The 17,362-nt window shown below is 42.0% G+C and overlaps 1 protein-coding gene across 2 annotated transcripts in view; it reads left to right on the top strand.

Moving 5' to 3' along the window:
* The window catches only part of LOC132404789 (CCR4-NOT transcription complex subunit 7), a 47,069-nt gene that overhangs the window by 3,905 nt on the left and 25,802 nt on the right, over nucleotides 1-17,362 (top strand). For both annotated transcript variants that reach the window (XM_059989273.1, XM_059989274.1), the window contains exon 2: nucleotides 8,561-8,783. In XM_059989273.1, the coding sequence (XP_059845256.1) occupies nucleotides 8,667-8,783 (117 nt within the window). In that variant the 5' untranslated portion in view covers nucleotides 8,561-8,666. The remainder of the gene's footprint in view (nucleotides 1-8,560; nucleotides 8,784-17,362) is intronic.

Here is a 17,362-nt window from a genome sequence, read left to right as displayed (position 1 = left end):
TCCCAGGATGCACTGAAGGCAGCTTATGTAGAAGCGCTCCAAGGACTTGATGTGACAGCTGTAGGTTACCCAAGCTTCACAGCCATAAAGGAGGGTGGTGTCGCAGACTGCTTGGTATACAGCAACCTTTGTGGAGGGATGAAGGCTCCTGTTTTGAAAGACTCTGCTCTGAAGTCTCCCGAAGGCAGCTGATGCCTGTTTAATGCGGCTCTGGATGTCATTGTCAATGCCGCTATCCTCGCTCCCCAGATATTTGAAAGATGGCACTACTGACAGCTTTTCATCACCAACAGTGAAGGCAGGGTGGGTGGGACACAGATACTCCATTGGCAAACCACTTCTGTCTTGGTGGTATTGACGGTCAGCCCCATCCTGCTGTGCGCTCTCACTGCCACAATAAAGACAGTCTGAAGATCCTCCGGTGTATGGGCCACAAGAGCACAGTCATCTGCATACTGCAGCTCCAGGACCCGTTCTCTGTGGAGTTTTGTGGTTGCGTGGAGCCTCCTGATGTTAAAGAGGGCGGGCACACACACACACACCCCTCTCCCCCCCCCCCCCGATATTTCAGTCTCCCATGACGTTTCAGCTTTCAAAATTGGTGAGGATTTTGGTTGCCCACAGTGCCGCCCCTGAAGACATGTCTTCCAGGCTGCTGCTGGAAATATCGAAATGCCAGTCCACACGGCCGGTGCCAGGAACCACCACTTGTGGAGAACACACATGAGGAAATCTGCAGGTGCTGGAAATTCAAACAACAACACACACAAAATGCTGGTGGAACACAGCAGGCCAGGCAGCATCTATAGGGAGAAGCGCTGTCGACATTTCGGGCTGAGACCCTTTGTCAGGACTAACCGAAAGGAAAGATAGTAAGAGATTTGAAAGTAGTGGGGGGAGGGGGAAATGCAAAATGATAGTAGAAGACCAGATGGGGTGGGATGAAGCTAAGAGCTGGAAAGGTGATTGGCGAAAGTGATACAGAGCTGGAGAAGGGAAAGGATCATGGGATGGGAGGCCTCAGGAGAAAGAAAGGGGGGGGGGGGAAGCACCAGAGGGAGATGGAGAACAGGCAAACAACTAAATATGTCAGGGATGGGGTAAGAAGGGGAGGAGGGGCATTAACGGAAGTTAGAGAAGTCAATGTTCATGCCATCAGGTTGGAGCTACCCAGCTGGTATATAAGGTGTTGTTCCTCCAACCTGAGTTTGGATTCATTTTGACAATAGAGGAGGCCATGGATAGACATATCAGAATGGGAATGGGATGTGGAATTAAAATGTGTGGCCACTGGGAGATCCTGCTTTTTCTGGCGGACTGAGCGTAGGTGTTCAGCGAAACGGTCTCCCAGTCTGCGTTGGGTCTCATCAATATATATAGAAGGCCACACCGGGAGCACTGGACGCAGTATACCACACCAGCCGACTCACAGGTGAAATGTCGCCTCACCTGGAAGGACTGTCTGGGGCCCTGAATGGTGGTGAGGGAGGAAGTGTAAGGGCAGGTGTAGCACTTGTTCTGTTTACAAGGATAAGTGCCAGGAGGGAGATCGGTGGGAAGGGATGGGGGGGGGGGGGGGAACGAGTGGACAAGGGAGTCGCGTAGGGAGCGATCCCTGTGAAAAGCATAAAGGGGGGGGAGGGAAAAATGTGTTTGGTGGTGGGATCCCATTGGAGGTGGCAGAAGTTACGGAGAATTATATGTTGGACCTGGAGGCTGGTGGGGTGGTAGGTAAGGACAAGGGGAACCCTATCCCGAATGGGGTGGTGGGTGGATAGGGTGAGGGCAGATGTGCGGGAAATGGGAGAGATGCGTTTGAGAGCAGAGTTGATGGTGGACGTTTTAAAAAAGGAAGACATCTTCATCCTGGAATGAAAAGCCTCATCCTGAGAGCAGATGCAGTGGAGACGGAGGAATTGTGAGAAGGGGATAGCCTTTTTGCAAGGGATGAGTGGGAAGAGGAATAGTCCAGGTAGCTGTGAGAGTCTGTAGGCTTATAGTAGATATCAGTAGATAAGCCATCTCCAGAGATGGAGACAGAAAGATCAAGAAAGAGGAGGGAGGTGTCGGAAATGGACCAGGTAAATTTGAGGGCAGGGTGAAAGTTGGAGGCAAAGTTAATGAAGTTGACGAGCTCAGCATGCGTGCAATTGACATGTAGCGAAGGAAAAGAGGGGGATGGATACCGGTATAGACTTGGAACATGGACTGTTCAACAAAGCCAACAAAAAGGCAGGCATAACTGGGACCCATATGGGTGCCCATGGCTACACCCTTGGTTTGGAGGAAGTGGGAGGAGCCAAAGGAGAAGTTATTGAGAGTAAGAACTAATTCCACTAGACGGAATTTGTGGAGAACCGTAGTTTGAACTGTAGATCACAGGCTCTGACAGAATCCTAGCAACCTTGAAAAGAAAGGCATAGAATGGAAGAATAAGCTGTTTTGTGGATGATGTAGAAGAAGTTGTCTGGGTCTACAAAAATCCATGGCACCAACTTTTTAAATATTTATAACATGAGCTTGTGAGAGTAGATGATTTTAACTTCCCACTTTATCTGGGACTTCCAAACTTCAAGAGGGCTGGATGGGAACGAGTTTGTTCAGGAAGTTTCCAGAATCAGAATCAGGTTTAATATCACTGGCAATATGCTGTGAAATTTGTTGTTTTGCAGGAGCAATACATTGCAATCCATAATAAAAACTGTCAGTTACATAAAGAATTATGTGTTAAGTAGTGCAAAAAGAGAAAACATGAAATAGTGAGGTAGCGTTCATGGGTTCAATGTCCATTCAGAAATCTGATGACATAGGGAAAGAAACTATTCCTGAATCATTGAGTGTGTCTTCAGGCTCTTGTACTTCCTCCCTGATGGTAGCAATGAGAAGAGGGCATACATCAGGACACAGAAGTCCCAAAGAGACTGTGATACTAGGTATCCTATCAGGGAATGAGACAGGGCAGCTGACGGAAGGGGAACACATGGCATCTAGTGATTATTGTGCCATTAGTTTCAAGATAATTATGGAAAAGGATAGGTCTGGTATTCAGATTAAGGTTCTAAATTGGAGAAGGGCCAACTTTTATGGTAACAGAAACGATCTGGCAAGTGTAGATTGAGACTGGTTGTTTTCTAGCAAAAGTGTACCTGATAAGTGGGAGGCCTTCAAAAGTGAAATTTGGAGAGTACGGACTTTGTACGTTTCTGTCTGAATAAAAGGCATGTTCTGAATAAAAGGCATGTTAGGTGTGTTCAGGAAGGTTTCTTGACACAATATGTAGATAAGCCTAGAAGAGGAGAGACTGTACTTGATTTGGTATTGGGAAATTAACCTGGTCAGGTGTCAGATCTCTCAGTTGAAGAGCATTTTGGAGATAATGATCATAATTCTATCTTCTTTACAATAGCATTGGAGAGAGATAGGAACAGACAAGTTAGGAAAGTGTTTAATTGGAGTAAGGGGAATTATGAAGCTTTCAGGCAGGCACTTGGAAGCTTAAATTGGGAACAGACGTTCTCAGGGAAAGGTACGGAAGAAATGTGGCAAATGTTCAGCGGATATTTATGTGGAGTTCTGCATAGGTACATTCCAATGAGACAGGGAAGTTATGGTAGGGTACAGGAACCATGGTGTACAAAGGCTGTAGTAAATCTAGTCAAGAAGAAAAGAAAAGCTTACAAAAGGTTGAGAGAGCAAGGTAATGTTAGAGATATAGAAGATTATAAGGCTAACAGGAAGGAGCTTAAGAAGGAAATTAGGAGAGCCAGAAGGGGCCATGAGAAGGCGGTGGGCAGGATTAAGGAAAACCCCAAGGCATTCTACAAGTATGTGACGAGCAAGATGATAATACGTGAAAGGATAGGACTTATCAAATGTGACAGTGGGAAAGTGTGTTTGGAACCAGAGGAAATAGCAGAGATACTTAACGAATACTTTCCTTCAGTATTCATTGTGGAAAAGGATCTTAGTGATGGTGGTGATGACTTGCAGCAGAATGAAAAGCTTCAGCATATAGATATTATGGAAGAGGATGTGCTGGAGCTTTTGGAAAGCATCCAGTTGGATAAGTCACTGGGACTGGATGAGATGTACCTCAGGATACTGTGGGAGTTGAGGGAGGAGATTGCTGAGCCTCTAGCGATGATCCTTGCATCATCAATGTGGATAGGAGAGGTTCCGGAGGATTGGAGGGTTGCGGATGTTGTTCCTTTATTCAAGAAAGGAAGTAGAGTTAGCCCAGGAAATTATAGACTAGTGAGTCTTACTTTAGTGGTTGGTAAGTTGATGGATAAGATCCTGAGAGGATTTATGAACATTTGGCGGGGGGCGGGGGGTGTGTATGACTAGGAATAGCATGGCTTTGTCAAGGGCAGGTCATGCCTTACGAGCCTGATTGAATTTTTTGAGGATGTGACTAAACACATTGATGAAGGAAGAGCAGTAGATGTAGTGTATATGGATTTCAGCAAGGCATTTGATAAGGTACCCCATGCAAAGCTTATTGAGAAAGTAATGAAGCATGGGATCCAAGGGGACATTGCTTTGTGGATCCAGAATTGGCTTGCCCACTGAAGGCAAAGAGTGGTTGTTGACAGGTCATATTTTGCATGGAGGTTGGTGACCAGTGGTGTGCCTCAGAGATCTGTTCTGTGACTCTTACTCTTCGTGATTTTTATAAATGACCTGGATGAGGAAGTGGAGGGATGGGTTAGAAAGTTTGCTGATGACACAAAGGTTGGAGTTGATGTGGATAGTTTGGAGGACTGTCAGGGGTTACAGCGGGACATTGATAGGATGCAAAACTGGGCTGAGAAGTGGCAGATGGAGTTCAACCCAGATAAGTATGAAGTGGTTCATTTTGGTAGGTCAAATATGATAGCAGAATATAGTATTTATGGTAAGACTCTTGGCAGTGTGGAGGATCAGAGGGATCTTGGGGTCCGAGTCTATAGGATGCTCAAAGCAGTTGTGCAGGTTGACTCTGTGGTTAAGAAGGCAGACGGTGTATTGGCCTTCATCAATCGTGGAGTTGAATTTAGGAGCTGAGAGGTAATGTTGCAGCTGTATAGGACCCTGGTCAGACCCCACTTGGAATACTGTGCTCAGTTCTGGTCACCTCACTACAGGAAGGATGTGGAAGGCATAGAGAGGGTGGAGAGGAGATTTACAAGGATGTTGCCTGGATTGGGGAGCATGCCTTATGAGAATAGGTTGAGTGAACTTGGCCTTTTCTCCTTGGAGTGACGGAGGATGAGAGGTGACCTGATAGAGGTGTATAAGATGATGAGAGGCATTGGTTGTGTGGATAGTCAGAGGCTTTTTCCCAGGGCTGAAATGACTACCACAAGAGGGCACAGGTTTACAAATACAAATACTTTATTGTCACCAAACAATTGATACCAGAGCGTACGATCATCACAGTGATATTTGTTTCTGTGCTTCGTGCTCCCTGAGGTACAAATCGAAGTAAATATAATAAAAATTTAAATTATAAATCATAATTAGAAAATAGAAGAGGGAAAGTACAGTAATGCAAGTCTGGTCCAGATATTTGGAAGGTATGGCCCAGATCCAGGTCAGGATCTGTTCAGCAGTCTTGTCACAGTTGGAAAGAAGCTGTTCCCAAATCTGGCCATACGAATCTTCAAGCTCCTGAACCTTCTCCCAGAGGGAAGTTGGACAAAAAGTGTGTTGGCTGGGTGGGTCTTGTCCTTGATTATCCTCGCAGCACTGCTCTGACAGCGTGTGGTGTAAAGTGAGTCCATGGATGGAAGATTGGTTTGTGCGATGTGCTGGACTATGTTCACGAGCTTCCGCAGCTTCTTTCGGTTTTGGACAGGACAACTTCCGTACCAGGTTGTGATGCACCCTAGAAGAATGCTTTCTACGGTGCACCTATAAAAATTATTGAGTGTTTTATTGGACAGGCCAAATTTCAGCTTGGTTAAAAAAGGCGTTGGGCCTTCTTGGCAGTGGACTCTGCTTGGCTATTCACCCCGAGGAACTTGAAGCTGTTCCACCTGCGCACCACCGATGCAGATGGGGTCATGCGGTCCGCTACTCCTTCTGAGGTCAACAACCAATTCCTTCATCTTGCTGACGTTATTGTCTTTGCACCATGTGCCAGGTTCTTAATTTCCTCTCTGTACTCAGACTCATCATTACCCAAGATGGGGCCTACAATTGTGGTGTCATCAGCAAACTTGTATATTGAGTTTGTTGGAAACTTGGCTGCACAATTATGGGTGTACAGTGAGTGCAGTAGGGGGCTGAGTACACAACCTTATGGGGCACCAGTGCTCAGAGTGATTGTAGAGGAGAGCTTGTCCCCTAACTTTACAGCCTGGGTCCTGTCTGAGGAAGTTGAAGATCCAGCTACTGATCTGAGTGCTAAGACCCAGGTTCCGGAGCTTAGGAATCAGTTTATTTGGAATTATGTTATTAAAGGCAGAGCTGTAGTTGATGAAAAGGAGCCTTACATATGCGTCTTTATTCTCCAGGTGTTCTAAGGAGGAATGTAGTGTCAGAGAGCTGGCATCTACAGTTGACCTGTTGCTCCGGTAGGCGAATTGCAAAGTGTCGGTTGACCAGTAGGTTATGGTTGATGTGTGCCATAACTAATTGCTCGAAGCACTTCATAGCAATTGATGTTAGAGCCGCAGGTCGGTGGTCATTCAGACATGCCACCGTGCTTTTCTTCGGCACTGGGATTATCGTTGCCTTCTTAAAACACGAGGGGATCTTAGATTGAAGCAGGGAGCAGTTTAAGATGTCAGCAAATACTCCAGCTAGCTTGCTTGCACAGGCCTGGAGAACCCGTCCCGGGATGCCATCTGGGCCCGTCACCTTCCTTGGATTTATCTTCAGGAAGGCTCTTCTAACGTCTTCCTTGGTGATGATGAATCTCGATTCCACCAGGTCCAGTTCATCCAGAGGGGGTGGGACGCTCCTCTTCTGTTCGAATCTTGCGTAGAATACGTTAAGTTCGTCAGGAAGAGAAGCACTATAGTTATTGATATTCTGTATGACAGAATATGACAAATAACAGGTGCAAAATTCAAAAGAGAAAAAAAGAAGTAATAATAAATAAGCAACAGATATTGAAAATATGAGCTGGAGATTCCTTGAAGATGAGTCCTTGGGTTGTGGGAAAGCTCAGTGATGTGGTGTGTGAAGTTGAGTGAAGTTATTCCCTCTTGTTCAAGAGCCTGATGGCTGAAGGGTTGCTAAACCTAGTGATGTGGGTCCTGAGGCTCTTGTACCACCTTCCTGATGGCAGCAGCTAGAAGAGAGCATGGCCTGGGTGGTGAGTGTCCCTGATGATGGATGCTGCTCTTCTGCACCAGCACTCCATGTGGATGTGTTCAATGATGGGGAGGGCTTTACCTGTGATGGACTGTGTCATATCCACTATTTTTTGTAGGACTTTCCTTTCAAGGGCATTGTTGTTTCCATACCAGGGAAGTCTTCAGAAAGTTGCTCCTCCATTTTATTTGCAGTCAATTCCCTGCAATTCGCCTTTTCCAAAATCTTCCTTATTGAAGTGCTAAACTTTGCACTATCTTACAATTTTCTTCTTCCAAGTAGTTAGTTAGCCATCCCACCCCACCTATCTGTTACCCCTGTCTCTGAACTGCACTGTAAGCATTTTCAGCCACTTTTATAATGCTGGTTACATTGTAATACTGTGGATTCTGCCAATTGGCTCAATACCTTTTGGCCCAATTAGCCAAAGTTTCATGGAAATAGTTAAAAAGGTCTAAAATAGATAACATGAGTGAACCTGCAGATGCTGGAATGTCACTACCTCCTCCCATAGATGCTGTCTGGCCTGCTGAGTTCTGCCAGCATTTTGTGTTTTTTATAAAATAGATAAACTGAGTAACAAATTATGTATTTAAGTGAAATACCAAATAAATTAGAATACTACCAATACTGCTACAGTGCTATAAAAACTGTGTATTAGTTCTGAATAGTTATCGATGGAGGAATGCATTCAGTGTATGCTGATGTATTATTTTGATTGACTGTAAATGAACAAAGTCAACACAGACATCTAGTGCAGATCATGGATGTCCTTCAAAGTGTTTTCTATGATTGCATCCTCCAGTTCTTCCTTTTCATTGTAATATTTAAGATGGTTGTTGATACCTTCAAATTTTTAATAATTCCTAACTTGTTGAAGTAGTGAAATTGTCTCATTTTCACTCCCAGCTGTTTCTGACACCTCCGAGTCTGAAAGCTTGAAACCAGTGAGCAAAACAGTTCTGAATTGTCTTAATGGTTTTTACTTGCCAGCTATCAGTGACAAAAATCACTGCATTTTGAATGCAAACATGCAAGTGACACTATTTAAAAACTGTTCTAAGCACAATGTAATGTCTAATGGCCATACAACATGCATGTGACTGACGCGAGTTAGAAAATGTTTAGCAACATTTATTTCCTGATGCTGAGCAAAGAATTACAGAAATTTAAAGTTATTACTTAAATTTTGTGCTACTACTAAAGTCCTATTTTATTTTAATGCATTCAGATTTGTTTCCTTTTTGTTTTGTAGGTGTTTTTTGCAACTGGAGGTTACAGAATAAATTTGGGCATCCTGACTTACAACTATCTGACCTGAAAGAATAGTGCTTTAATGAAGGCTAGTTGAACTTGGCAACATGCCAGCAGCAACAGTGGATCACAGCCAAAGAATCTGTGAGGTCTGGGCTTGTAACCTGGATGAAGAGATGAAGAGAATACGTCAAGTAATTCGGAAATTCAACTATGTTGCAATGGTAAATCAGATGCTTGGTTTTGTTTCAGTTTTTAATTTAAGGTTTAGATTATGTAGTATTTAGATCCAGAATTTCCTGCAAAGCTGAAGACTATTATAGATCATTCCCATATACCTTAAGCAACTTTGTAACAAGAATTTCCTCTTTTCTGCACCTGTCGCCTTTTGCAATCAGTTCAAAAGAATCCATGGTATCTATCAGTCTGTAGAGTTAATTGAGAGTTTGTTCACATCAGTGTTTCACAAACATGCCAGGTAGCAAAAAAAATGCAGTTCTTAATATTTCCTAAATATTGGCACATTTCTGTTTTATATGTGTCTAGGCATATATGATTCAAATAGAATTTTATAAAATAAAATTCACCTGAGGGAATTTTAGTACAGGATTTTCCCCAGTTTATGAATGCTGGATGTATGTGAATCCTGTACAGAGTGAGTGTTTAGGAGACCAACAGACTATTTGCTAGCTGCTGCATGTCTGTGGGACTTGTTTGTCTTGTTGGAACTCAGTACAGGGCAGCATTTCTAACATGCAGACTGTTTAGGTTATGAGCAGTTCATAGGAATGGAACCCTCCTATAACTTGTGTAGTTATCTTAAGGCCTCGTGGCACTCTAAGCAGTTATTATAGCTTGGGAAGATGCTGATTTTTAACCATGCACCTTGTGCAGCAAGAAAAAATATCACTTCTAAAGTTTATAATTATTTAGAATTGCCATTAGTTCAGTTGATTTTTTCCTTGATTTTGTTGTGGTTGTAAAAATAAAGTTTATGATGGAGGATTGAATTATTAAGTTATTTCTGGATTTTTATATATAAAACTTTATGCAGAAATATTGAAGTTATTATTATTTTCTTGGAGCAGTGCTGCAAACATGAATAATTTTATTACTATTAGGCCTAAAATGAAAGTCCTCTGTAGAGTGGATATGGAGAGGATGTTTCCTACTGTAGAGTTGTTGAGGACCAGCGGACACAGCCTCAGATTAGAACAAGATAAGGAATTTCCTTAGCCAGAATGTGGTGAATCAGTGGAATTAATTGCCACCGATAGCTGTGGAAGCCAGTTCATTAGGTATGTTTAAAGAAGGGGTTGATAGGCTCTTGATTAGTTGGGGCATCAAAGGTTATGGGGAGAAGTCCGGAGGATGGGGTTGAGAAGGATAATAAATCAGCCATGATGGAATGGCAGAGCAGACACGATGGACAAAATGGCTTAAATCTGCTCCTGTACAGGTCTTAAGGTCTTACTACCACACAATTCAGGCTATCATTATAGTAAATCATGGAATTAATGGCCTTTGGTAATTTTCTGGGGCATTCTAAAAAAATCTTTGATTTGAAGTTCTGTTGTATTGCAACTTACATTTGGGGTTGGTTCTTTCGAAGAAAATAAGTCTGCTTTAATTTTTTTCAATGTGTTGTTTCAAAATGCTTTGTACTATCAATGTGAATTTGGCTAAATCAGATTGTGTACCTTGTAAATGTAATTTTGGGACGTATTTATGTGAGCTTTTGTCTAAACCAAAGGTATTTAAACTCCCTGGTGTGATAATTTCTATTTCTACATTGATTTGACTGTAAGGACTGGTGAGTGAGGACTGACAAGTTGTAATTTGATTTAAGCACAAAGATAAATATAGAATGGAATCACTAAATAAAAACTAACCAACCATAAATTAACTGCAGCATTAGACAATCTATAATTGTGAAGAGTTTCTCTGTCAATTTGCAGCCTAAAATGAATTACACAGTTGAGGTGGTAGAAGCAGGTATGATAGCAAAGTTTAAGATGCATTTAGCTAGACATATGAACAGCCATAAAACAAAGGGATATGGACCACATGCAGCATATGTGTTGGTTATATTACTGTCATGCTTGACACAGACATGGTGAGCTGAAATGCCTGTTTTTGTGCTGTTCTGTTCAGTGTTCTTTCTATACTGATCCCATTTGCCAGCATGTGGTAATTAATCATTTGTGTCTTGGTGCTTCAAGTGCTCATTTAGATGCTTGTTGAAAGTTGTGAAATTTTAATCTCCAATTCTCTCATGAATGCATTCAAAACTCCATCCACCTGAGTGGAGGAAAAATTTCCCTCTGTATTTTATGACCTTTATTCTAAACCTATGTCTGATTATAAGCACCTTTGTGATAGGAAAAAGTTTACTTCTGTTTACTCTGTCTAGGTTTCTCGCAATTTTGCGTGCCTCTCTTTGGTCCTCCCTTAGTCTTCTCTGCTCCAAGGAAAACATACTGAATCTATCCAATCTTTCATCATAATTATGGCACTCCATTCCAGTCACTATCATGATGAATCTGCTCTACATACCATTTCCAGAGCAATCACATCCTTTTTATAACATAGTGACCAAAGATGCATATAATATTCCAGATGGTAAAACAGTTTCACCACTGTTTTATCAAGCTTTCCATGAATTTCTTGTTACTATATTCTATGCTGCTGCTAAAGAGGGCTGACATCCCATATGTCTTTACCATTCCACTGTGCTACAAACCTCAGGGACTGTTGTATTTATGTTCCTCAATACTCACTAATGCCCAGGAATTTACTGTGTTATTTGATCTCCCAAAATGCATCATTTCACATTCAGCACCAGTAAATTTCATGTGCCATTGCTCTGCTCCTTTTCAGCTGATAATATCTCTGTAGACAGAGACTACTTCACTATCAACAGCCCTACCGATGCTTCTGTCATCTGCATATCCTCATCATCACTATATATAAGACCATCAGATATAGGAGCAGAATTAGGTTATTTGGCCAGTAACATCTGCTCTGCCATTTCATCGTGGCTGATCCAACTTTCCTCTCAGCCCCAGTCTCCTACCTTCTCCCCATGTCCCTTCATGCCCTGGCCGTTTCAAAAATCTATCAATCTATCAAATATACATGAAGACTTGCTCTCCACAGCTGCCTATGGCAAAGAATTCCAACAAATTCACTATTCTGGCTAAAGAAATTCCTCCTCATCTCTGTTCTAAAAGGACACCCATCTATTCTGAGGCTGTGTCCTCTGGTCTTAGACTCTCCCACCATTAGAAGCATCCTCTCCATGTCCACTCTCATGAGGGCCTTTCACCATTTCAATAAGTTTCAGTGAGGTCACCCTCATTGATCTGAATTCTACTGAATACAAGCCCAATGTCATCAGATGCTCTGCAATGACAAGCCATTCAATCCTGGAATAATTTTTGTGATCGTCCTTGGAACCTTCTCCAGTTTCAGTACATCCTTTCTAAGATAAGTGGGGGGAGGGGGCAAACCTGCTCACAGTACTCCAAGTGAGGTCTCACCAGTGCTTTATAAAGTTTCAACATTACATCCTTACATTTATATTCTAGTCTTCTTGAAATGAATGCTAACATTGCATTTGCTTTCCTCGCCACAGACTCAACCTGCAAGTTAACCTTTAGGGAATCCTGTACAATGACTTCCAAGTTGCTTTGTGCCTCAGTGTTTTGTATTTTCCCTCCATTTAGAAAATAATCACCCCTTTCATTTCTTCTACCAAAGTACATGACTATACAGTTCACAACACTGTATTCCATCTTCCATTTCTTTGCCCATTCTCCTAATCTGTCTAAGTCCTTCTGTAGCGTCTCTACTTCCTCAAAAGTACCTGCCCCTCCACCTATCTTCATTTCATCTGCAGACTTTGCAACAAAGCTATCAATTCCATCGTCCAAATCATATGACGGGAATCAGTTCTAACACAGACCCCCATGGAACATCACTAGCAGCCAGCCAGAAAAGGCTCCCTTTACGCGCTCACTTTGGCTCATTTTGTTCCTGCCAATCAGCCACTCCTTTATTCATGCCAGAGTCTTTCCTGGAATACCATGGGCTCGTAGCTTGTAAAGCAGCCTCATGTGTGATACCTTGTCAAAGGCCTTCTGAAAATCCAAGTAGACAACGTCGAGCAATTCTTCTTTATCTATCCTGCTTATTACTTTTTCAAAGAATTCCAACAGGTATCTCAGGCAAGGTTTTCCCTTGAGTACACCATGCTGACTATGGCCTATTTTATCATGTGCCTCCAAGTTCCCTGAGACCTCATCCTTAATAATCGACTCCCAACATCTTCCTAACCGCTGAGATCAGACTAACTAGCCTATGGTTTCTTTTTCCACTCCCTCTTCTTGAAGAGTGTACTGACATTTGCAATTTTTTGGTCTTCTGGAACCATTCCAGAATCTAGTGATTTTTGAAAGATCATTACTAATACATACACAATCTCTTTAGCCACCTCTTTCAGAACTCTGGGGTGTACACCATCTGGTCCAGGTGATTTGTCTACCTTCTGACCTTTTAGGTTCCCAAGAGCTTTCTCTCTAGTTTTGGTAACTTTACACATGTCATGCCCCTGACACCTGGAACTTTCACCATACAGCTAGTGTCTTCCACAGTGAAGACAGATAAAAATACTTATTCAGTTTGTCCGCCATTTTGTTGTCATCCATTACTACCATTTCAGCACTGCTTTCCAGCAGTCTGATATCCACTCTCGCCTCTCTATACCTTGTGTATCAAAGCTGTTAATTTATATAGAGATGTTGGGCAATTCAACATGGATGCATACTGTTTGGTTCAGTGAATCTATGCCAACCGCTGTGCCCATTCCGTGAGACCCAGTTTCCTGCATTTGGCCCATATCCGTTTCACCCATATCCCTTCATATATCTATCCAAGTGCTTCTTAAGTGGTAGTATTGTACCTGCCTGAACCACTTCTTCTGGCAGCTTTTAACATGAACTCTCCACCCTCTGAAAGAAAAAAGTTGCCCTCTTAGTTCTTTACAAATCTTTCCCTCTTTCCCTAAATTGTTTTTGGACTCATCTACCCTGGGATTAACTGGGATGAACTGAACCATCCACCTTGCCTTTGTCTCTCATCATTTTAAACATTTCTATAAGGTTGCTCCTCATTCTCTTGTGTTATAAGGAATAAAGACCAGTGCGGCCAGGCTCTTAGTTCTGACAACAACCTCTAAGATCTTTTCTGCTCTGTTTCTAGATGAACCACATCTTTACTATCATAAGTTAACTCTGTCCCAAGTGTGGCCTCACAAATGACTGAAACAGCTGCAGTATAATGCCCCAGTTCGAAAACTCAGTGCCCTAACTGATAAAGGCCGGCATGCTAAACATCTTGTTCACCACCCTCTCTTACCTGTGACACTGCTTTCACTGAACCATGCCCTTGTACTCTATTGTACTTCTAGTCCTACTAAGTCCCTGTGTTCTATTACACGATCTAGTGCACTACCATTCATTGTGTAACTCCTACACTGGTTTAACTTTATAAACCGTAAAATGCATCAGCTCACTCGTGTTTATTGAAATCCATTTTGGACTGCTCTCCTACTTCCCTAACTGATCAGGATCTCTTATAATCTATGATATAACCATATAACAATTAGCAGGATATGATAACTTTCTTTACTATTGATAATAATTTCTAATTTTGTGTCATCTGTGAAGTTACTGATCAAGCCTTGTGCATTTGCATCCAAATCATTCATATAAGTAATGAAAAAGAGGGGTTCCAACACTAACCCCTGTGCTGATCACCAGCCTCCATTCTGAGAAACAACCTTCAGCCACCCTCTTCCTACCACCAAACCAATTTTGAATCTAGCTTAGCTCCCTTATTTCCATGAGTCCTAATCTTCCAGACCAGCCTCCCTTTGTGAGGTTTTGATGAAGGCTATGGTAAAGTCCAAATAGACACCATCCTCTGTTCTATCCTCATTCACCTTTTTGGTTACTTCTTCAAATAAGCTGAAAGGTTAATCAAGTATGACTTTCCATGTGGAAAGCCACGGTGACTCCTGCTAATTGGATTGTGTTTGTCCAAATACTGGTAGATCCTGTCCCCCAAAATCCCCTCCAGTAACTTCCCCACTATTGATGTCAAGTTAACTGCAGTTCCCTGGCTTGTCCTTGCTGTCCTCTTTAAATAATAATAGCCATCTACTAGCCTTGAGAACTTCACCAGTGGCTAATGATGAATCAAATATCTTTGCGAGGGCCTCCGTTGTTTCCTTTGTAGCCTCCCACAAAGTTCATGGCATTTTGTCAGGCTCTGGGGATTTATCGACCTTAATGTGGTTGGTGTAAGATTGCAAATATCTTCTCCCTGGTAATAGGAGCTTTCTCCAAAACATTTCCACTTGTATTCCATGATTTAATACTGAGTAAACATGGAGTAGAAATATTTATTAAAAATTCCAACCATCTCCTGAGGCCTGAGAGAGATAGCCCTACTGATCACTCAGAAGACCTACCTCCTCTCTATCCACCTTTCTTCTGTTAATATGGCTATAGAAACTCTTGGGATTTTCTTTTAACTTTACCTGCCAGATCCATCTCATACTCTCGCTTTGCATCCAGATTTCCTTCTTTTGTGCATTCTTAGTCTTGTCATTGCTCAATATCTCTCGGCAGCCAAGGTTCCCTAAGCTTGCCAGATTTATCTTTCACTCTTAATAGGAATGTGCTGCTCCTGGACATTTGTATCACAATCTTAAAATTCTGCTGCTTGTCATTTGTTCCTTTCTCTTCAAACAGGCTTACCCAATTGACCTTTGCTAGATCCTGTCAAATTTCCCCAAAATCAACCCTGCTCCAGTGCAGGACCCTAACATGTGAACCTGATCTATCCTTTTCTGTCATTGTCTTAGAGCTAATGAAATTATGGTCACTAGAGCCAAAGTGCTCATTGAATGCCACTTCAGTTACTTGTTCCCTAAGAGGAGCTCTATTGTTGAGTTGGGCCCTCTATATAACAAACAGCAAGGGTCCCAGCACCAATGCTTGTGGTACACCACTGGTCAGGGGTTCTTATCACAAAAGCAACTCTCTATCATCACCTTCTATCTCTTATTGCCAAGCTAGATTTACTAGGAATCCCATGAGTTTGGACCAGTCTTCCAAGTGATCTCATGTCAAATGCCTTACTAAAGTCTATGCATCGATCATACTGTAATATCTAAATATATCTTTGCATCTTTAAAAAATCAACTCAAATCTATTTATTTATTTATTGACATACAGCGTGCAGTAGGCCCTTTCAGGCCCTCGAGCTGTGCTGCCCGGCAATCCCCAGTTTAATTGTAGCCTAATCACAGGACAATTTACAATGATCAATTAACCTATCAACAGGTACATCTTTGGACTGTGGGAGGAAACCAGAGCACCCGGAAGAACTCATGTGGTCACAGAGAGAATGTCCAAACTCATTACAGGCAGTGGCAGGAATTGAACCCCGGTCACTGGTACTGTAAAGCCTGGTGCTAACAATCAACTAGGCCATCACGCATCCCAAGATCTTGATGGTGTAAAAGGAAAAATTCATAAATCAAGGAATACTTGCATGTTATTTTTCATCTTCCTTTGCTTCCCAGGTTATTTGTAACAACTGGGCTACAAAACCACTCTTGATCACTGAAGCCCTATGCAGAACATGACCTTCCTGTCAATCAGCTGTCTCATACCTAGAAATGCTTTGCAGCTTGTTAAACTACACCACCCACTTAGTGGCTGACAAAATTGTAAAAAGGACATTGAATCTTCCTAGTATTTACAAATATTTAAAAATTAAAAACCACTAAAAAGGCATACATTTTAAATGTCATATATCAAAGTTAACATTCTCCAATGTATTCAAATTATTTGTTTTTAAGTTATCAATTATACATATTTAAGTTAACTCATCAAATCAAAACATGTAAATTACCTGAAACGTGCCTTTCTGTTCTGGGCTTATTTCCTCTCAATTGATCAGACCTAATCTGGTATGGGTTCAGCAACTAAATTTCCCAGTGTAAATCAATGCATTTGGAACGGCAAAGATGAAGGAATTCAAGACTAAAGTACTTGTATAAGTGGCTCTGTTTCAATAGTCTGTCCAAAAAAATTCCAAGAATATCATGCATAATTTGTTATGCTGCTCATTTTTGGTGCAACAATAAGAACACAATATTTTTATGATGCCAAGTCAGCGCTTTTGTAAAAGTTTAGCTTAATATCCCTGCTTCTGCACTCTTGCTCCATTAATAAAGCCAAGTTTTTTTTAATGTATTTTCCATTTTAACATAGAATTATATGTTTGTTTATTTAAGTCTCTCTATTACTGCCCTTTTAAATCCTCATTTGGTCTATCTTGTGGAAGACTATGCAGTATAACTAGCTTAACATAGCATGATGCTGTCAAACAAAGAGTTCTTTTCATATTGATTAGAGATACCTCATCAGTTTGAAAGGAGCAGAAAACTGATTGTAGAGGTTTTGCTGGCTGCTCACTGTGCAGAACCTATTCTCTCCTTGGCATTATGGGGGCTGCAAAGAAATGAGCCATCAGGACCATCACAGAGGCTGCTGAGCTGGCCTCCAGATGGCTGTGGATTGAGAATTGTGACCCACAGACCAATGTTACTGCGACACAAGCCTGATCCTGATCAGTCCTGGTTGGCTCACCTGGGTGAGCATGTCTGATATTGAAAGACCCAAAACACCCAATGACCTCAGGTTAAATCACTTGATGATGTGTATCC

Source organism: Hypanus sabinus, chromosome 14 (genome assembly GCF_030144855.1).
Source record: "Hypanus sabinus isolate sHypSab1 chromosome 14, sHypSab1.hap1, whole genome shotgun sequence".
Classification (NCBI taxonomy): Eukaryota; Metazoa; Chordata; class Chondrichthyes; order Myliobatiformes; family Dasyatidae; genus Hypanus; species Hypanus sabinus.
This window is presented reverse-complemented; position numbering and strand designations above follow the sequence as displayed.